Source organism: Aedes albopictus, chromosome 2, assembly GCF_035046485.1.
Source record: "Aedes albopictus strain Foshan chromosome 2, AalbF5, whole genome shotgun sequence".
Taxonomy (NCBI): domain Eukaryota; kingdom Metazoa; phylum Arthropoda; class Insecta; order Diptera; family Culicidae; genus Aedes; species Aedes albopictus.
In genome coordinates, this window is record NC_085137.1 from 448,929,574 (window position 1) to 448,952,562 (window position 22,989).

At 39.9% G+C, this 22,989-nt stretch overlaps 1 protein-coding gene across 3 annotated transcripts in view; it reads left to right on the plus strand.

The window, feature by feature from the left end:
- The window catches only part of LOC109419659 (homeobox protein PKNOX2), a 278,138-nt gene that overhangs the window by 252,229 nt on the left and 2,920 nt on the right, over positions 1-22,989 (plus strand). For all 3 annotated transcript variants that reach the window (XM_062853844.1, XM_062853845.1, XM_062853846.1), the window contains exons 3-9: positions 5,159-6,081; positions 14,982-15,126; positions 15,197-15,466; positions 15,527-15,611; positions 15,675-16,042; positions 16,165-16,230; positions 16,302-16,374. In XM_062853844.1, the coding sequence (XP_062709828.1) occupies positions 5,828-6,081; positions 14,982-15,126; positions 15,197-15,466; positions 15,527-15,611; positions 15,675-16,042; positions 16,165-16,230; positions 16,302-16,374 (1,261 nt within the window). In that variant the 5' untranslated portion in view covers positions 5,159-5,827. The remainder of the gene's footprint in view (positions 1-5,158; positions 6,082-14,981; positions 15,127-15,196; positions 15,467-15,526; positions 15,612-15,674; positions 16,043-16,164; positions 16,231-16,301; positions 16,375-22,989) is intronic.

The following is a 22,989-nucleotide window of genomic DNA, read 5'->3' on the forward strand; positions in this document are numbered from 1 at the left end:
GATTATTGATTAAATTAGGTTTTATCTGTGAATCATGATTATAATTATTGATTTAAATGGCTCATTGATTAATAATCATGACTAATCATGATTAATCAATCACAAAAACACTGGAAATGAATAATTATTAACTAGATATGATCTTTGATTTTTGAAAAATAAAAAGGAATCGTGAATTAGGGTATTGGTTCCCTTATTAAGCATGTGGCTCCCATTTTCATCCCACGAAAAACAAAGGATTGAAGCGCTGATTGTTTTGTTTCTTATTTTTGTATTTTTTGTTAGAAGTGAGCACCCATGAAAACAAAAAGAACGGAGTCAATCGGTGCCGTAATCGCTTGTTTTCGAATAGGATGAAAATGGGAGCGTGAGATTACTGATGGCACACATACCCTCTATAACACTGGAACCTCTCTTAATGCCATTGCATTGGCTGGGGGTGCTTAAATTGAACTGGCATGAAAAGTGACAAATTTGTACATTAATTAAGTCATTCATGCTGGACATTTGAGATTAGGTCAAAGAGATTTTCAGGAAGTTCCCAGAAAGCCCAATGAAAGGGTATCATAGGCGTATCAGGGGATTTCTGGAGCATTTTAAGGGCGTTCCGTCATTTTTCATTTTTGCTTTCACAGGATTACGAGAGTTTCACGGGCGTTTCAATAGTACATATTGAAGGGGTTTCAGGGGCATTCCAGAGGCATTTCAGATAGTTTTAGGAGCGTTCCAAGGGATTTAAGTTTTTTTTTCATATTGATTATCATGATTTCGGGTAGGTAGGCAGGTGGGTTTAAGCAACATTATGGAGTTTCAGGGGATTTCAATGAGATTATGGAGGTTTCTATGGCGTTTCAAGGCTTTTCCGGGGCGTTTCAAGGTTTTCGAAAATCCTCTTAAACTTCTTGAAACGCCTCTGAAACCCCCTCAGAACCCCACGGATCTCATGTTATTTACTTGAGACCCTGCGAAAGCACCGAAAAGGCATATGTCTTAATCCCGCTATAAATCCCACTAAAAATCGTCTGAAGCTTCCTAAAATGCCTCCGAAATCCCCTAAAATGCCCTCGGATTCCATATAAAGCACCTGGTATTAGTTGTCGGCTCCAGAGGCACGTTCTCCTCTATTTGGGAAGTTTATGCCATCAACGCACCTGAGACTCACTTAAAGCACTAAAAAAATACTAAATAAAGACCATGGAACGCCTCTAAAACCTTCCAAAAATTCTCCGCACCTGAGACCCTCCGAAATCATTGAAAGCACCTTCGTAACACCTCCTAAACCTATCTAAGATCCTCTGAAACTTCCTGAAACACTCCCGAAAACGCACCTAATACCTGCTCCAAAAATCAATGTCTCCGACCTGACCTCCGACCAGGTACTCCCTGAAACTTCTTCGAATCCCCTGAAATAGAGACGTGACCTCTAAAATGCCTCTGCGACCCCCTGAATCACCCCAGATACCCCCCGAATTATCCATTGCAGCCCCTAGAACCACTCTTAAATGCTTCTGAGACCTCAAGCCCCCTGAATTCCTTGAAATGACCCATGAGACCCCCTGATACCTCTAGAGGCCCCCTTGAGCGCCCCTAAACCTCTTGGTACACTTCTGAAATGCCCCTAAGATCCGCTATAACTCCCCTAGAATTTTCTTAGCCCCCTGGAATTCACTTGAGACTCCCTGAAACGCCCCTGAGACTCCCTAAAGCACTCCTTAAAACTCCTAGAATCCCTGAAGCGCCCTGAGAGGACCCTGAAACAGGGATGGCATACCCCTCAGTGTGCGTGCAAGTGTGCGCGGTTTTAATATGAAAATGAGCTGCACTGTGCACATTTTCAGTGCGGAATGCCATCCCTGCCCTGAAAGCCCCTTAAATGCTCTTGAGATCTATTCCCAAGCAACACACATGCCATATAAGAGTTACGGCAGCGCAAGTTTTGGTTGTATAAAAATTAGTTTGACGTAATTCTAGCATTGTGTTAGAATTACGTTCACTAAAATTCTATACAACTATAACTTACGCTGCCGTAACTCTTATATGACATGCGTGTTGCTTGTTAATGGCACCTACTTGAAACACCCCTGCACCATCCTGGAACCCAGCTGAACCCCCTTTTTGACCCTTCCTCTGCTCGTCCCTATAAACGTCCCCTAGCCGCCATAGTCATAGTTACCGTCATTTTCACATTTTCTTTTTCACAATATTGGTTCTGAGTAGCTCATGCATAAAAATAACTCTGCGTCAAAAGAGGTCTACTATTCAATACAGCATTAAAAATAATTAAAATTGGATCATACATTTTATATGGTGAACCATTTTTATGATGAATGATTAATGATTGAATAAATAGTTTTTCTTATGATTATGATTACTGATTAATGATTAAACTATATTTTTTATGATTATGATTAATGATTTTTGATTAATCTAATCATACATCATTAATCATGATTAAATTTATGATTAATCATTAACGCTCTGCCGTGAATCACATTCTAATAAAAGTTCATGTAATATTTTGATAAACTTCAAGCAAGGTTTTCTAGATGAATGCTTTGAAAAAATCAGAAGAAATCTATATTAAAGAAATCCGAAGAAAAAAATTCGTAGATGAATTTCTGGAAATATCTATCCAAGATTTTTTGAACTCATATGATATTTTTGGAAGCTATTCGTGCAAGACTTTCTTAAGGATTTTTTGGAGAAATTTCTTAATGACATTCTAAAGTCGAGAGGAATCCCTAGAAGATTTTGTGAACAAATTTCTGACCGTATTTCTTTCGGATTTCCTGGACGAATTTTTGAAGTAAATCTATGAGCAGTTTCCAAAGGTTTTTTTCAGGTACTTGTGAAAGATTTTTTTACCGAAATCTAGGATGGATTTCAGCAAGGGTCCATGAAAGAATTATCGGAAAATCTGCGGAAGTTTTTTCATAATAATGAAGAAATTTGTAAAGACAACTTCGGAGGAAAATCTGGAGAGTCGAATTTATAACAAAAGTCATGGAAGATTTTCTGAGGGAACCCCCAGGAGTTTCTATAGGAATCCCTGCAAAAAAAAAACCGAATGGATCTCACATTTTTTAAAGAGTCCCTGGAGGAATTTCTAGAGAAATCCCAGGAAATTTTTCTGACAGAAATTCAGACACAAAAAAATCCCTGGAGCAATTTGTAAAGCAAACCCCGGAGAATGTTGCAAAACAAATCCTTGGGGGATCATTTGAAAGAATGCCGAAAGGAATTTTAGAAGGATTTTTCAAAAAAACAAATCTAAAAAAGTCTAGAGAAAAAAAACGTAATTTTCTGAAGGATTTTCCGAAGAAATCCCTGGAGGAATTCCTACAAAAAATCAAAAACAACTCATTCCGAACCTTCTGGAGAAATGACTAGTCAGTGAAATTTCTGTAGAAATTTGAAGTTGCTGTGGGGTTTTTTGGTGAAATCCTTAGAAGAATTTCCAATATAACTCCTGTTCAAATTTTTGAAGGAACTTTTGAAACATTTCTGAAAAATAATTTTTGAAGGCATCGCTGAAAGCTTTATTAAAGAAATCTCTGGAGAAATTTCTGAACAAATGTTCAAATATATTTCTGAAGGAATCTCTGGACGCATTTTTGTATGTATCTCCAGAGGAATTTCTGCCAAAATTCATGAACATTTTTTTGGAAAATAATTGGTGGAAGTAAATCATGAAAGATGCTTTGAAAGAATTCTTTGTGAAATTTATAGAATAGAAGAAATTCTAAACAATCTCTGAAGAAAATTTCCAAATGAATTAATGGAAGATTTTTTTGAAAGAATCCGTAAAGGATTTTTTGGCCGAATGCTCGGACAAGTTTCCGCAAACAAAAATAGAAAGATGTTTTGAATTTGTGAAGAAATTTTTGGCAGGTTTTCTAAAGAAATCTCCAAAAGATTCTCCGAACTAATGTCTATAGAAATTTATGAATAAATAACCAGAGGAGTTCTTAATTAATCCCTGGGCGAATTTCTCAATTAATCTCTGAAATGATTTATGAAAAATCATGTAGGAATTGGTGAAGCAATTATTCTTCTGTAACATGATGATTTGAGATGAGAATTTATTCGGTGGCCATCGTAATAGAGTTGAATTCTGGGTTCATTTAATTTTATTTAACACCTCAGAATTGCAACAAAAGGCGACCGAGTAGATATACCTAAAGCAGCACAAGCCTACATTTTTTTTCTCTGTTCGGAACATAAATCACTGCGACCAAAATTTGATCTATCGTGGTATATCTCGTGTCCTTTGTATAGTGCATGTCGTATTACTTTATCGCTATGAGAAGTTATAAAGTATTCGGTTTTGTTACAGTAGTCATTTTCAACTTAATCGCAAGGGAGGATTCTGATTGATAGGTTCCGCTTTTAACACGCTCCTTTTTCAGTCAAAATCGGATCCCCTAACGATAATATGTACCAATATTGACCTTGCATCGGAACCCTAGTCCTTACTGTTTCAAACTAATGAACACCGAATAAAAGATTAGGAATACTAATCCATTTATCCTTGTTTCAAGATCTATCTCGGCCACACCTAAAACCATGACCTTTCAACAAGGTGTGGAATGTAATAAGGACCAAAATGTTTTCTTTTGATTACTAAGTTATGCTGTTATGCTGGAGGAATTTATGAAGCAATTCGTGAAGTAATTTCAGGGTAAATAGATCCTCAGAGACATTTTCAAAGGAATCCCTGAATGAATTTCTGATTTTTTTTCAATTTTTTGTGACATTTATGCAAATAGCATTATGGTGTATGTCCATTGCTCAAAATATTGGCTTTGCAATCAACCAAACATATGTAGTTTTGAAGACAAAAGATTTCTGATATGTCCACTAAATCGAGGTATACCTCTATTAGGAGTAAGACTTTAATAAAAATTTTCTAATTCATAAACAAACGGATAATAATTTCATCCAGAAACAACATTGTCAAAAACATCCCACCATCAAAAAAGCTCATCATTTGAATTCAATTTCCCCAGTAAAAATAATTATGATTATGATCATTGTATGCACCTCGCCAGAGACGGATTTATCGATCACTCAATCGTCCACATACCCGAAAAACCATCAATTTTACAACGGAAATCTAATTTCATGTCCTTCCTCGTACTCTCTTTCTCTTTCACAGACAATCACCCCGAATGCCACAACAGGAGCGCACATCACCAGCACCGAGCAACAACGTTCACAAGCCCCAGTTGCGGCGGCACGGCATGGCAGCAGCAGCATGGAAAAATTAATCCACTTTGAAAGGTTGACAAAATAAACTGTGACTAGGCAAGCGGGAGGACGGACCTCCATCCACCACATAGGTTCAATCGTTCGGAATCGATGTTGGTTGTCCTGGGGCGAGCCGAGACCCCACGAGGAGGCGGTGAAACAATCAATGCCAAATTGATGAACTGATTTATGCAAATCGGGTTTGCTGCCGATAAAGAGGCGAGAGAGACACAGAAGAGTACAAGCTGTTGTTGATTCCGCGAGTTGGTTGCGAATCACGTTTATACCTTATACCTACACAACGTGTAGATCTTTCCAGTGCCATAAAATAATAATCCCGACCCGTCGCTAGAGCTACTAGCTGTGTGGGGGTGCAAGGTAAACCAAAAGCTACTGCTCGGGCTTCCGGTGGCTTCCAGATGAGGGAAAACGTGTGAAACAGTTGCGTGGTGGATCCTACATATGTGCAATAAGTCGATTCATTTTGGTGATTTGGGTGCATTTTTGTGCTAGTCGCGTGTGATCGAGAAGAAATCGTTGGTTCGTGTGAAGAAGTGGGAAAATCGGCGAGAAAATAATGCAAGAAAATAGCATTGCTGCAGTTCCGGTGTCCGGTGCGACAGTTACGGCGTCCGGCATTTCCGGGACGACGGGTGCGGGTGGTGGTGGTGGCGGCGGAGGTGGAGGTGGTGGTGGGAACGGTGGACATCATACCTCGCCCAGCAATGCCACATCTTCCGGACAGACGCCAGTGTCTTCGCCTAGCAATAGCAGTAGTATCAGCGACATCGATCAGGCCCAGTTCGAGGCGGACAAAAGGGCGGTGTACAAGTAAGTTGTATTTTCCGAAGAATGTAAGAGAAATATTACATTTCAAGCAATCTGTGTTTTCTGTTTTATACCTAACGTATTGAACCTTAAAATATGTTATGAAGCAACCAACTCAACTTTAGCCCAAGAATTCAGCTACAAACTTTACCTAAATTCGATTCAGTTATTTGAAAATGATTTTTGTGGAGAACTAGTCTAGTCTACACATACACAGCCATTCATTGAAAGAATCCTGGAAAATGATAGAATCGACTAATTCCATCATTTTTCTTGTCATTATTAATCCTTGCAGCACATCTAAGATGTGTTACAAACATTAAAGCGGCCAGGCCTACTGTGCAGCGTTGTTATTGTTATTGAAATCAAAGAACGGGGACATCTCGTACCAACCCACAATGGTTTATTTTCCCATTTTCACGCTCTTAATCAATAGCTCGAAGGATTGAGGAGATAGAGCAATGCTGTCTTCGGCAAAGTTGATGGGAATGACCAGCGCCATCTTTTGACAATTAGAGTTTTCGGATCAATCCCCCTAAAAGGGAGATACAAAATTATTTTTTTTTTAATTGTTGAGATAGAGGGTTGACGTTTTCGGCAAAGTTGTAGCATTTTTGATTCCAAACAACTTTTCTGAAGACGTCAATGTTGTAATTTTTACTCCAATGGAGATAGAGGCCTGTGTTTGAAAGTTAACCCCAAAAACACGTTTTGTAAGTAAAACATACATTTGTTGAATTTTTAGACCCATACAATGTTCTGCAAAGTTGTATGAATCAATAAAATACGCAACTTTGTCGAAGACATCAAAGCTGTAAGAATTAAATGAGACGAGTTATAGATGAATTTATGATTTTTTCATCCATTTTTAGGGATAAATATCTTTCTTAGGGGCAAAAAGGTGCAGCTGAGGATACCCTTATCAGAAAGTACATCTATAGAGCTTTCAAATAAGGGTCAGTTTGTCCGTCCACGATCGTCTACTGAGGAGATATGGCAATAATAAAAAATCTCCTTACTACGATTTAATTGCAATCAAATCTACTTTGACAGAAGAGCGTGAAAATGGGAAAATAAACCATTGTGCAACCGTTCAGTATACGAAGCATGAATATGAAAAATTAACGGTGGGAGTGACGTTGCTAAGAGGGTTAATATCACTCCTTGGTCCTTGGATTCCTGGGATGGGACACAGGTATTTACCCCTTATGCCCTGGCCACAGACAAACAGACGTAACACTTCGAACATTTTTCGATTCAAATCATAGTCACGGAAACATATTCGCCCAATGCTAAAAGGCCTATGTTTGGCCGTCCACCAACTAGGTGGCGGTAGTGAGCAAACGTCAAACTCGAACAAAAACGATGCGAGCGCCACGGTTGAGAGTAGAGGCAGTTGGCCAACTATCAAATTTTGAAAAAGACCGTTAAATCGGTGTACGATGTGAATTATCAGAGTGTTATGTCTGTTTGTCTGTGCCCTGGCCCTTTATGCCTAGGCTTAAGCGCCTTTACTCGCTTGAAAATGATTTTTGTGGAGAACTGATAAAAAACATAATTCAAAAGAGACCAAATTTGTCCATGAATCGGGTAAACAAACATATTTCTGTCGCTGTAAGGTTTATCGGTTTTGATATTGCGCATTGCGCAGTTAAAAGTTCGTCGAGGAAGTGCGGAATCTCAAATAAAAGTGCGATTTGGTGTCAGATCTTTTCGGTGTCTTCACCACACTTATTCATTAGCTCATAATGAATAAGTGCGGTGAAAACACCGGAACGATTTGATGCAATATTGCACTTTTATTTAAGATTCCGCACTCTGTCGCAGTCCAGTTAGCAATGCAATAAACTATAAAACTATCGATTTTATGTTAGTACATGTTTTGAAGCTATTGTACAGCTCCATCTGCGACGATATTCATCTGTTTCTCAAATTTTGTAGGGTTCCTATCAGGATTTCTACGGGCAGCCAGATCATTTAAGGTCGTAGACAAAGTCACTGACTACTGTATGATTTTTTGTCGAATATTGTTGTGTTAGGTTTTTTACTATCCGTTTTATTTGACTAGCCAATTGATGTCTCTGCTACCTCTTCTCTAAGTAATGAATGCGGAGATAATCTTCTCAATTGGAAGAGGAAACTCAGATAGTGGGGGCTGGACACTCCTCCCTCAATGGTAACGAAGGAGAACGAACTACTTTAGCAACTACCGTAGCATCGACTGGCGTATTACGGAATGATACTCAACTGGAACTACCATGTAGACATTTCTGCACGTATCAGGTGGCACTAACAGTGAACGTACCTTAAATGTACCGCCAGGTACAAGTACATCCTGAGGATAGGAAATACCAGAGAATTGTATGGCTTAACGACGCGAACGAAATGTCTACCTTCAACCGGCTGCGATGCGGCCATGTTTTTGAAGTCATCATCTGTTTCAGGTCAAACATTTGATTTAGGCGTAGTTTACGAGTGATATTTTTTCTTTAACAAAAAAAGTTCTTTGCATCCCCAATTGCGGCCTTATTTGAACACGTTTTTATTTATTGTAACATCAGCTAAGAGAATTAGATTTTTTCATAATTCTTCTAGTATTCTCGAAAATTTTCTTTTTTGTTGTGGAAAATATTACGCGCTTTTCAAGTGTTGGTCCAGAAAAGTTTACTGTTTACAAATTTTGCTGTCAAAATGGGGTTCAACGCACAATGGGGGTCAGAGATGTTGGCTCGCTTTTTTACTGTGGGGTAGTATTTGGATGACAAGTGGCTGTCTACCTTCGAATTGAGAACAGCTGTTCGAGTGCTCCCTATCTAGCAACAAAGGCATTGACTCAACTGGCTACGGACGAAGCGGAAAACTTTTCTGCGACAGTAACGGTTGTCAAGGAGGACAGCTACATAGATGATTTCCTCACTGGTGGCAAATCAGCAGCAGATGTCAAGGAACTCTACAGACAGCTGACGGCTATGTTGAGTCGAGGTGGAATCGGCGTGCATACATTTTGCTCCAACAGTACATATGCTCTAGAACTGATTGCATTGGAGATACAGGAGAAACCAATAGATTTTGAAATGTTCAACGACACTATCAAGACTCTAGGATTGATATGGGATCCGGGCCAAGACTACTTCGTGTTCAACGTACCTCTCAAATTCCTCATACCTCTCGGAAATCAGTATGCTATTTGACCCGCTGGGATTCTTAGGTCCTGTAGTGACCACCGTGAAACTGCTAATGCAAGAACTATGGCGTTTGAAGTAAGGATGGAACGATGAGTTACCCGATGAACAGATGCAACTCTGGCTGGCATTTCGTGAACATCTGGATTCAGTACGACAAATCAGGAATAAAAGGTGCGTTATCCCCGGTAGGTCAACTGTGGGTACTGTGATGTATTCCAGCGCGCATATAGTGCGGTTCTGTACGTTTGAAGCGAGGTCAGTGGCAGCACAATCAACTTCCAGCTAGTGTGCAGTAAATCTCGAGTCGATCCTCTGAAACCGATGACAATACCAATACTTGAATCAGAGGATCTCTAGTGCTGTTACACCGTACTCCGATTCGATGATTTGTCTAATCTGTTCGTGTGCAACCAGATAGCTACGATTGTCGAGCTGACTCCAGAACTACAAATGGGACTATTTACATCAGGTCCAAGAGAAATCCCGCTAATGTGCTATCACGAGGCTTAAGGCTCAATTGAGAATCGCATATTATCCAAAATTGAAAAAGCACTTTTCTCCAAAACGCCGAAAAAGCGAACAAAATCAGCGTGTTCGATTGTCATAATTGACTAAATAAACAATCGGACATTCTTATTTTCTTCGATTTGTGGATCATTTTTGGGAAAAAGTGCTTTTTTAGCTCTGGAACATTTGCCATTCTCAATTGAGCCTTAAGTCCGGAGCACCTGATTGAAGAAGAACTTTGGTGGAGAGCATCACTAGAAAGAATGAAGTCGTGCCTGGGTTGGCGGACCTCCAGGAGAATTGTAAAATGTCAAGGAATATCATGGAAAAAATGTCATGACATTTTCTACTATAGTGGAAGTCCAGTGCAAATTTACTTCCGTGAACTTTCAATAATGCTGATAAGTTATGGTTAAATAACGATTTCTTAGCTTTACAGTACAAAAACGGCGCCGGCCACGTCCTTACAGTCAGGTTGGGAGAGGGAAGAAATGTTAGTACCAAGCTTTGTTAAGTGAATGACCGCGTTTACCGCTGCGACTCCACCAAAGGCTGCGGGAAGGAGTGTTTGTTATTAGGGAAGGTATCGTTGAATCAGGATTCACTTTGATAAGTAATATGACCTTTTGATGTTTGTTCGCCATGCTGGCCGCCGTGACATTGTTCGCTTTACGCGGAAAGCAGACAATCGAACACTCGCGTTGAGTGATCGCTCAATATTTACCACAACCGACGTGTCCGAATAAGCACCCGATCACGCCATTGTTCGCTTCACGCGGGAAGCAAACGAAAGATCACTCTCGTCAAGTGATCGATTATGGTTGAATAACGATTTCGTCGATAAACATTTGTTAACAGGGGCAGTGAAACTGGCAAATAAAATAGCAAGTATGGAGACCGCTACTGTCGCAAGGCAGCATCCATTTATTACGGAATGCTAAAATCGACATTTTTCGACCCTCCCTGCCGTAACGCTTTTTTGTATTGCCCAGCTATTTGACATTATCTTTGACAATGCTTGCCTTTTGGCATGCATATTCTACGTGGTATCAGTAGGTGGGCTCCAGAGGCACGTTCTCCTCCATTTGGGAAATTTGTACCATATTCTACGTGGCTTCCGAATTTCAGCTTATCGTCGACCATGACCCCAATTTGCTTCAGTGAGCGCTTAGAGTTGATCATGCATCCTTCTTCTTCTTCTTCTTCTTTTTGGCTCTACGTCCACACTGAGACTTGGCCAGCCTCTCTTCAACTTAGTGTTCTTTGAGCACTTCCACAGTTATTAATTGAAGGGCTTCCTTTGCCTGCCATTGCATGAATTTTGTATATTGTGAGGCAAGTACAATGATACACCATGCCCAGGGAGTCGAGAAAATTTTCCCGACCGGAACGGGAATCGAACCCGCCGTCTCCGGATCGACGATCCATAGCCTTAACCACTAGGCTAACTGGAGACCCCTGTGCATCCGCCTGTGGTGACCACTGCCTGATGTTAAGACTTGCGGTTGTTTACCAGCAGCACCTCCGTTTTGTGGTGCGCGCGTGCCAAATGACTCGACCAATGGATCACTAAAATAACTAAAACGACCGCTATGAAATGATCAGATAGCGCCACCGTAGCCGTGTGTGTTTGACGTAACTCGACTGCTGTCACTGTGTTACCGTCCATATACAGAGGCGCTTTTGTTTTGATGCGGTGAGTAGCGGAAAAGTCGGCTTCAATGATCCATTGCGTGCGTTGCTGTCAGTTCCACTTCGTCTATTAACTCGCCGTACACCACGAGGGTAATATCATCGGCGAAGCCGACCAGCTTTACGCCCGGTGGAAGTGTGAGCCTAAATACGCCATCATACGCCGCGTTCCATAGTACCGGGCCCAGGATACACCCCTGAGGTACCTCCGCGGTGATGTTGTAGCTCCTCTCGTTGATCTCAAGCATTCGTCAGCAGTATTGGCCGATCAAGGTGAAGACGACTGTCAAGCGTATTACTAGTCGATGTTTATTCTTCAATCACTTAACCTAATGTACAGCTCTTTTGTCCACTAGGGCACTGCGTGAGCGATTCCAATTGGAAGCTGTACTTAAACTTTGTACAGCGCCTAGATGTATTATATTCTAATTGTACTATACCGAACTGGTTGCCGTTGCGCTGCTTTCACTTTTCTACCCTATCATGGTAGAATGATGAGCAAGAGGATGTTGATGTGTGTCTGTTGGGTGTTCCTGTTACCAGTCCGATTGGGGGTCCATTATGGGTTGCCGTTCGCCGATGTCCAAGTATCCGGGTTTGTTTGAGCCATGGGCTCAGAAGAGGGTTAGAGTCAGCTGCTCTCAGGGGGAAAGAGCAACTGACGAAAGTGCCGGGGCTGGGATCGAACCAATGACTATCTGCTTATGAAGTAATCGTGTGACCGATTGCGCCACGGGCCCCGGTACTAGTCGATGTTACAGATGTTTCAAGCACAAGCCGTCGCAGTTGAACCAATTCATTGATCAGTTGCCAAACCACCGTGTCACCCCTGCACCTGTGTTTGCTTCGACTGGTGTAGATTTTGCCGGACCATACGTACTCCGGGAGAGTGATAAGAAACCAAAATTTGTAAAGGCGTACATTGCGGTGTTTGTGTGCAAGGCTGTGAAGGCAGTACATTTGGAGCTGTGCACAGATTTGCTGGCGAAGACGTTCTTGGCAGCGTTACAAAGATTTTAGAGTCTACGTGGCACTCCTTCTGATCTTTATTCGGATAATGCTACTACATTCACCGGAGGTGCTAATGAGCTAGTGGACCTACGACAATTTTTCCAAAGCCAATTACATAAGGTCAAGCTAGCCGAGTTCTACACCACGAAAGGTATCACCTGGCATTTCATACCGCCGCGAAGCCCGCACTTTGGCGGAATTTGGGAAGCCGGAGTCAAGGTAATGAAACACTTGCCCAAGCAACACACATGTTATAATAGAGTTATGACAGCGCAAGTTTTGGTTGTATAGAAGTTTATTTTACGTAATTCTAACATTGTGTTGAAATAACGTACAATAAACTTCTAGACAACCAAAACTTGCGCTGTCGTAACTTATATATAACATGTGTGTTACTTGGGTGCCCAAGCGTATTGTATAGGAGAAACAAGACTAACGTACGAAGTGACGGCGACGTTCCTTGCGGAGGCGGAAGCGATTATGAACTAGCGGCTGCTATGCCCTTTGTCGGATGACCCGAATAATTTGAGGGCCATCGCATTTGTTGATTGGGCGCACTGGTCAAGCGATTCCGGAGCCTTCGTATGATGGGGAAAAATCAGCAGACTGTCAAGGTGGCAGCACGTGACATGAAGGACCATTTTTGGAAGAGGCGGTCCGTGGACTATCTCCATACGTTGCAAACACGACAATAATGGAAGAATGCTGTATTGGACATCCGTAGACATGTTACTACGGGAAGAAAAGGTTCCACCCCAGCAGTGGTAGTTAGGTCGCATCACTGCCATACATCCAGATGAGGACAAGGTGGTGAGAGTGGTCACCGTCAAGACGGCGAGCAGCGAGTACAAACGGTCAGTAATCAGGATCTGTCCTGTTTTCTTCAAACCAGGATGGGCGGCCCTTTCAGGTACGCTCTTCTCCAGATTGGCCGCCGTCATCTAATTACGAAGTGTCAGCGTGCCCTGCTTGAGCACGCAAATTCGATATTGAGTCAAGCTGCAGTGCTGCAACCTCCATGTCAGCCCATCTATGTTTTTGTTCTGTGCTAGCAGTAGAAGAAACGGGATTCCCTACCTTAGCACTTCTACCACTATATTTCTGCTCTTCCTAGAGAAGACCTAGCAAACTATTTGATGTTTGATTATTTTGGAATCCTAGGAGTAGCACGGGAATCAGTGTCCACGTCTAAGTCCTGCATTAATCCTTTGGAACCGCAGGGGTCAATATGATCCCGGCGATGGAACCGAGCATAATGTGTTCGAGGCCATCGAGGTTGTGGCAGTGAAGGCAAAACAATCCGGCTCCAAAGGGTTGAAGCGGTAGGGGACAATTTACTGTGGAGGGTGCCCAGGTTCCCACAGGCTTTATCAGCGATCCAGCATCTTTTCCACATCATCGATCATTCGAAAACTATTAAACAAGTAAGTACCAAAACTAGAACCATTGCCCACATGGCTCATGGAAGTTCACCATGCGTCTCCATCGACTCCGGGCAGCTAGGGTGTTGAAGCCTATGCGCACCTTTGCGTAACCTTGCAAAACGGTCGCTAATTTTGGTCTATGTGGTTCATGAACTGCCCCTAAATATAAATGTGTACTTCAGGCTGAACTGATGTATATTTTACATATGTTACACATTCTATTTGAAGAGAATGCACTCAAAGCTATGATTTGTGGTATAAATAGTGGAAACTGTACAAATTTACTAACATCCGATGCACAGCAATCGAAGCATTTTTAATGTGCATGAAATTTATTTCTCATTACAAATCGAATGATAATAATTACCCTGTTATGTGAAAATCCTCTATCGGTTGATATTTCTTATTTTATGAATACATTACCTCCCTTTAGGTATAAAAGAATATAGCATAGGAATGCGATAGATAAAGCGAAATTTAAATGCAACCGAAGCTTCGAAACATGACAAAAAACACGTAATCCATTCGATTAGGGCAGTCTACCCCCTTGTTCTGAAGGCACCTTACTCTTCCCGAGCAGCTACCCATGGCAATATAAAATGTGATTTCGAATGCACACGTTATTTCGATGTAGTTACGTCGGATATTGGACTATGCAAGTAAATATACCAACCGACATAGACATGATGTTTTACAAAGCTCCTTGGGACAATCGTCGTCATCGTCGTCATCGTCCCCAATCATCATCGTCGTCTTCGTCTTGTTCGTCATCCATTCGAATCCATCCAGAGTGACGGACTTCCGTATAGAGGGGATTGGGTGAGGATGGGGATTTTCACAAGACACACGGAACCAGGGCTATGTTGAAATAACTGTAATATCTTTATTACGACCAAGCAAGGCAGGGACGACGACAGCAGTCAGTCCTCTACGGCTTCGTCAGCCTTTCCTGTGGAAGAAGCTAAGCCAAAGCTCTTCCCAATCCCAACCAGTTGTAATACCGAAATGCATTTCGATTTTAGTTTTTTTTTTTTTTTTTTGCTTGGTCCGCTTTCTAACAACCGTTTTTGGTTTTCTTCAACAGACATCCACTGTTCTCTCTGTTGGCATTGCTACTAGAGAAATGTGAACAAGCAACACAAGGCTACATTCCCTCCTCGAATTCGTCCAGCCCGAATGGATCCAGCAATGGTACCAGCGAAGGCGACAGCTTTGCCCGGGACATTCAGGTAGGGCTGAGCGGAAATGTCGAACCGGGTGAGACCGGGAGTAATGCGATGTGATTTGTTTCCTTTTTAGGCCTTCGTGCAATTGCTGGAGAAGGAGAAACGCCCCCTGTTAACCAATAATTCCGAACTGGACGGCCTTATGATCAAAGCTCTGCAAGTGCTGAGGATACACCTGCTCGAGCTAGAGAAGGTGCAAGAATTGTGTCGCGACTTCTGCACGCGCTACATTGCCTGCCTTCGTGGGAAGATGCAATCGGAGAACCTACTCCGATCGGACTACGCCTTGGAGCATAACAACAACTTGTCCAACTCCAACAGTCCCATCAACAGTCCGGAGCAGGTGAGTTACGGTCTTCGCGATTTGGAAACATGTAGTGACTTGAATTATTTTCCTTGACAGGATCTCTCCGGAAGTGCTCAAAGATTCTACCAAAACGCCGACTACCTGTCCGGAAACGATACCAATGAATATAGCAATATGCAAGGTAAGGATCAGAGTAGAGTGTCACAGAACGATTCCAAACTTACAGTTTCAAACATGAATGCAGTAGGCCACTTACCTCAGCAGCCGATGGCGCCGTTGCCTTCACACAACCCATTACCGCAAGATCTCTCCAATCCTAACATTCCGGTAGCTACTACCAATTTACCGGTAGCTCCACCCATACCACAGAATCCTCACTATCCATCCCAAACCCTCGGATCGACCCCTCTGAGCCAAATTGGCATAACCCCAGTGACCCAGCTAGACCCCTTCGCCAACGGTCAGCTGTCCCCAAGTGGCAGCTCGGATGAACTCGACGACTCGGAGCTGGATGGCAGCAGCCTTGACGAGCACGGGAGACGTATAAAGCGAAGCGTTCTTCCCAAACACGCGACCAGTGTGATGCGGGCTTGGTTATTTCAGCATTTAGTCGTTAGTATTCGCTTCCAATTTGTCACTTTCTCTGTTTTCCACTAATTTTGATTTTTCCTTCTTCTTTTTCGTTTTCTTGCATGACTGCTCTGCTGCGCCGTTGCTGGATGCGTGATGGTTAGCATCCTTATCCTACTGAGGATGAGAAACGTGCAATAGCCGCCCAAACCAATCTCACGCTATTACAAGTGAGTAATAGGATATGGCACATCTAGAGTTCCTATGTTAATATTTTTATCATCCTTTTTTATTTCAACAGGTCAATAACTGGTTCATCAACGCTCGACGTCGCATCCTACAACCTATGCTCGATACTAACTCCGACAGTTCCGGTAAGTTGCTAAGTTAGTGATGTTCAATTGTTCTGGGGACTTAACAACTTTATTTCTGAATGAAGGAATTCACAATTTTCGAGTTTTTCGGGAGCTAACCATACTACCAATTGCATTACACTTTCAAAAAAGGTAAACTTAAAGGTTTAACTAATTTCATCGTAGTCTAGTCTAGTCTAGTCTAGTATACACATACAGAGCCATTCATTAAAAGAATCCTGGAAAATGAAAGAATCGACTACCCGAGCAGAAGGGAATTACAACAGCATAATACAATGCGTTATTTTGGCAAAATAACTGCATAAAGGAATCTATTATTTTTATGTTATTAACATAACATATTATGTTATAGACTTGCGTGTCATAAGCGGCAAAATAACAAATACCATAACAAAAAAATGTTCCTGGCAGACGAATTTAATAAAGTATTTTGTTCGTTTTAATAACAACATAATAATAGTGAATTTGGAAAATGTGTCAATAACAAATTTTGAACTTGAAATGTTATTAATAATAATCTAAAATCAAAACTTGTTATGATGTACAGGTAATACAGTATTGGACAGAATAAAATCGGCAATGGCCGATTTCATATAACATGTTTTAGTTTCTCTCTCTCTCTCTCTTCTTGGCGTAACGTCCTCACTGGGACAAAGCCGGCTTCTCAGCTTAGTGTTCTATGAGCACTTCCACAGTTATTAACTGAGAGCTTCCTCTGCCAATGACCATTTTGCATGTGTATATCGTGTGGCAGGCACGAAGATACTCTATGCCCAAGGAAGTCAAGGAAATTTCCTTTACGAAAAGATCCTGGACCGACCGGGAATCGAACTCGTCACCCTCAGCATGGTCATGCTGAATACCCGTGCGTTTACCGCCTCGGCTATATGGGCCCTATGTTTTAGTTTGGAATCTCTGAATCTCAGCTTCTAATGCACATATTGATTTCAAAATTTAACTGGACTCTTTTAATAACTTGAAATTTAAAGAGTTAAGAAATAAGATTTGTAAGATTTTCATAGCTATCGCAATCCACTTATTTGGAGAAAAAACGAAAAAAACATTTTAGTATAACTCTAAAATGATGGCCAAGTTCTTCTGCAAAGTTAATCAGACTAACGAAACACACTACTTTTTTGAATAATCCGTTTGGATAAAACAATTGGAAAATGACAATTTTGCTATTTTTATGGAAATGAACGTTTTGCGACATTTTAAAAAGTTTTTCTCAGAACAAATTTGTCACGGATCAAATTCAAATTATTATAAATATCCAGACAAAAATTGAGATCGATCACTACCCAAGAAGCTGAGATTCAACCCTCAAACAATCAATGCGCACATTTTTTTTCTCTAGTTTCTGTTACTGTCGAAATTATTATAAAACACTGAGTTGAGATGTTGACTCATTTTCAGTTGGGATGTAATGCCAGGAAAAGGCAGAGAAACTGATGAGTAAATATGCACAAGCTTTCCATCACGAAATGCTGCAAACAACGTAAATCTCGAATGATGCAGTTTTGATATCAAAGCTTGTAATTGTCGTGCTATTGATGATCAAATATTTGACCAATCATAATAATAAAATAATAACTTAACATGTTTTCCAACAAAATATATTATTCAGATATTATTTTATGAACGTATACTAATACTATGATCATAACAAAATGAGATTGTCCAACAAAATATGTTATGGAGAAGCAATGCTTTGATAAGTTAACAATAACAAAACAAGATATAAAAACAGGTTATGTTATTTCGTAGTTATTAATTTGATATTCTCCTCTGCTCGGGTAATTCTACTATTTTTCTTGTCATTATCAATGCTTGCTGCAGTACATTGGAAATGCATTACAAGCATTAAATCGACTGTCGTGTCCGGACGGACACCGTGGCATTCCGGTCCAGCCAATTCTGCCGACCGAAACTCTGCACCAACGACGAAGATTGCGAATGACGAAACCTACTCGTACGACATACTTTACAAGACTGAAGTTTCATTTCATCTTGATCATTTGTTTCGTTTGCTTTGTTTATTTGGTACCGCATCTTTGCTGCTAATGCTATATGCCCTGTTTATCCTTTGCTCGGTATCCCTCTCAATCCCTACAGCGACCAGGCCTACTGTGGCCTACTGTGCAATGTTTTTGGTTTTACAAGAAAGCTATTGAGTGGGGAGAAGCCTTTAGAAAAAAAAAACAAGAAAATCGGTGGGGGTGACGATGCTAAGAAGGTTAATGTCACCCCTTGGTCCTTGGCTTCCTGGGATGGAACACAGGTATTTACTCTGTGTCCTGGCTCTTATGCCTAGACTTAAACGCCTTTACTCGCTCTCGGGTTTAACTAATTTCATCGTAGAATAAAAATAAAACTTGAGTGAGGGTTTCAGTCATTTATGATGACTTATAATGCAGCCTTTTTATACGTGGAGCACTTCATATCAATAAATTGTTTTGTGGAGCACCCATAATAGCGCCAAAAGCATACCTAATGACATACTTAATTTTATAATGTTGCCATAATCTCATACTTCCCTTTCTCATACTTCCTTTTATAAATATCTCTCGTTTTGTTCATGATCACGACAAGCGTAGAATATGGGGTTCTCTGGCGATATTTTTTTACAGTTCCCTTAGCAATGACAACATTTTTAGCGGATGCATGCAAACTGCCCATTCACCACTTTTCCCTTTTTTTACACCACCATTTTCCTCAAAGCTTTCTAACAAACTTCTTCCAACATTTCTTATGACATCGTCATCGAGAATATATTTTTGGTAGATATCTTGGCGTGTACTTCGAACTGAACCAGCCACGGGCTGAATTTTCCCATAATAAGAAAAGTTAATAATAATAATTGGCGTGTACTCAGCTGATTGAATTCCAAAATTTGTAGCAAATTCCATAAAAAAAGTCATTGTAATGCTTCGGCAGATTACTGACAAGATGTGTGATAAATTATTGCCAGTGCTTTCATGGTAAAAGCAGAGCTTGTTAGTCAAAGGTTGGAACAACTTATGAAGAAATCCCTGCTGAAATTTCTGAAATAATTCTAGAAATATTGAAGAAGCCTCTAAAGATATTTCAGAAAGTTTCACTGAAGAAATTTCAGAAGGAATTCAAAAAAATCTGAAGCAAATCCTAAATCAATTTCTGAAAATAAAACAGGAATATTTTAGGAATCCATAGATGGATTTTCTAAAGAAATTCCAAAAGGAACACCTGAAAACCCCTGGTGGAATACCCAACAAAATCTCTTAAGATATCTTTGGATAAAAACATCATGGAGAAATCCCCTAATCCTAAACATTTGATTGAATGAATTCCTGGAGGAATCCATGGAGAAATTCCTAGAGGTACGCTTGGAGCAAATACCCGGCGGAATTTCTGATGAAATTTCCTGCAGGAATCTCTGCAAGAATGTCCTCTATCCTTTTTATAAGAAAGTTCATGGAAGGTTTGCTAGATGACTGTTTTGAAAAATTTCTGGAGAAATCTCTATGAAAAAAAATATCAAAGGAATTCGTAGATGAATTTCTGTAATTCTTGAATTATTTCCTAAAGAAGTTGATGTAACATTATTGGAAGCAAGACGTTCTTAAGGGTTCTTGGATAAATTTCTGGAGGACATTCTCAAGTCTAACGGAATCCCTTGAAGATTTTGTGAGTTTCTGACTGAATTTCTCTAGAATTTTTTGGATAGTTTCTGGATTTGGTGCTTGGAGTTTCCAAAGGAGTTGCTGAAAGAATTTCGGCTCTTTCGGCTCTTAGATGCCAATCTCCCGCACTCTCGCGGCCTACGAACGACATGTCCACCCAACTAACAATTGCAAGTCACAAACAAGCAAACTTGTTGAATTATAGCTTAATAATGGTAATGATAGCTGAACTAAAATTATGCTCAACACATAACTGTTTAAATGATTTTTCAATTGAGAAAATAGTCAATGTTCGACTTTCCTCATCGGTATCAACAATGATAAATTAAAACACTTTTCAAAAGTTTGGCAAGAAATTTATTCGACAAGCATTGATTCTTTCACAAAAGAGTTTAACAAAACATTTGTCTGCATCTTATTAAGCTGATGTATCGATAAGCATATGCTCCTGAACAATGTGCTTTTCACTTGTCAAATAAACGCCTTCAGTCCGTCATAGCTTGACTCGGAACTTTGTTCGGATTATGGGATAAATCATGGCTAAAACTGTTTAGACAACCAAGTTATTAAAGAACCAAAATTTTAAACGAACAACATAAAATAAAACAGAAAAGAGTTTTGTAGTTTAACATTGAGTGCCAAGAGACGTAATCAACGTAAAAATGAGGCATTTATTTATTATTATTAATCTGTAACAAGATATCTTGTACCTTGATTATTATATTTTTTATCTTCCGCAGCAGTTCGTTTGTACGAAACGCTTGGATCAATGCATTTGACATTTAAGTGCTGAATATTGTTCCCACAAACACCTAGATAATCAAACAGCATTCAGAAATCGACAAATTTCAAGTATCCCTAAACATCCTTATGCACTATTTATTGAACATAATATCAAGATTCCATGACAAAAACATAAATAAAAAAAATGCTTAACGGATCTTCGACTGAGCATGAGTAGATTACCTGAACAGATGCTGTGAACGCACCATGTCCAAGACCATACCGCACCACATATTGTCATACATTTTAAAAGATCGATATTTAATAATAAAATTAAAAACATTCATATCGCAATTAGTTTGTCTGGAAACAAAATCTTCAATAAAGACCAACTTTTTTGGCCGCATTCGATACAAGTTTTCTCACCGTGCGATAAAAATATTGACAGTGAAATCAGAATGGAAAACACGTGTTTTGGGCTGAACAGCTGTTGAAGTATAAGGCGTTGTTCAGTTGATTACCACGTGCTGTGCTAACTCACCACTGCTGAACACAAGTTCAGGAGTGATCATTATTGAGTCATGGGAGATTATGTTTTGCTTTGGGTGCTGCATCTCACCATCTCTAGGATGGCGCAGATAGGAAGGCATGCGGCTGGCAATCGACAGGTCTCGAGTTCTAATCCGGATTTAGGTAATTTTATATGTAATTCTTATTTCATAATAGGTGTTCTCAACAATAAAGCAAATAAATACTCTCATGAGAGTTCAACATTTTTGCATTTTATTTATTTTCAGTCATTTTTGCCAAAGCTGAATAACAACTTTCTTGTACATTTGTAAAACGCTTTGAACAACAAAAAAATAAGTTGGTGCACAACATGATGCTTTATAACTTCTCCAAATTTGTGTGAACAAAACCCGAACATAGGTTGTACGTGAACATAATTCAAATGTTATTCAACATTATGCTGATTTAATTCGTCATAATGGTGCCTGTTAAATGAGTGATTGTTAGTTGGGCATCTAAGAGCCGAAAGAGAGATAAAGTGGTGCTTCGAATCCAGTTTGACTTTCTATTCTGCAGAGTTGTAACTTGTTCTGTAGCTTAGTTGGTTAAAGCGCCGGACTAGCGATAACGGAGTCGTGAGTTCGAATCCCACCAAAACAAGTGGTAATTTTTCCACAAAATTTATCTCTCAATTTGCCAATTAAACGTACTTTGCCTAAAAGTACTTCAAGTTTTTACGTCCCGAATGGATCTCACAATTAAAAAAAAGAGTCTCTGGAGGTATTTCTAAAGAAATCCCATGAAGATTTTCTGACAGAAATTCAGATTTTCAAAAACAAAATCCTAGAGCAATTTCAAAAGCAAACCCCGGATCGAATTTTGGAATAAATCCTTTGGAAGATCGTTTGAGAGAATTCTAAAAGGTATTACCAAAGGGTTTATCGAAAAAAAAAACCTAGAAAAGTCCCTACAAAATCTCTGTTTAGAGATTTTGTAAGATCTCTGTGCATCTGTGAAGGGTTTTCTAAAGAAATCTATGGAGAAATTTCTGCAGTTTGTCATACACAACTCTTTGTGAAAGTTCTGGAGGATTTCCTAGTGGAATTTCTGGAGAAATTGAAGGTTGCTGTGGGAATTTCTGGTGAAATCCTTGGAAGAACTTCCATAGTTATCCCAGTATAGATGTTTGAAGGAACTTTTGAAACATTGTTTTTGTAAAACTCTGGAATAGTTTCTGTAGGCATCGCTGAATGCTTTATTAAAGAAATCTCTGGAGGATTCCTAAATAAATGTCTATGGAAATTTCGGAAGAAATCTCTGATGGAATTTCTGTTCAAATTCATGGATATTTTTTTTTGGAAAAAATGGAGGAATTTCAGAAGTAAATCATGAAAGATGCTTTGAAAGAATTCTTTGTGTAATTTGTAGAATAGGATGAATTTCTTAACAACTCCATGAAGAAAATTTCCAAATGAATCCCCAGAAGATTTTTTTTTTTCAAACAATCCGTGAAAGAACTTTTGGTCGAATACTCGGACAAATATTCCAAAGATTTTTTTTAATGATTTTTAGAGGAATTTCTGAAGGATTTTTTGTTAGATTTTTCAAAGGAATCTCCAAACGAATGACTAAAGAAGTTTTTTAATTAATATCCAGAGGAATTTCTGAAGTTATCCCTGAATTGAGAAATTCAAACAATCTTCGAAATGAAAAAAGTGAA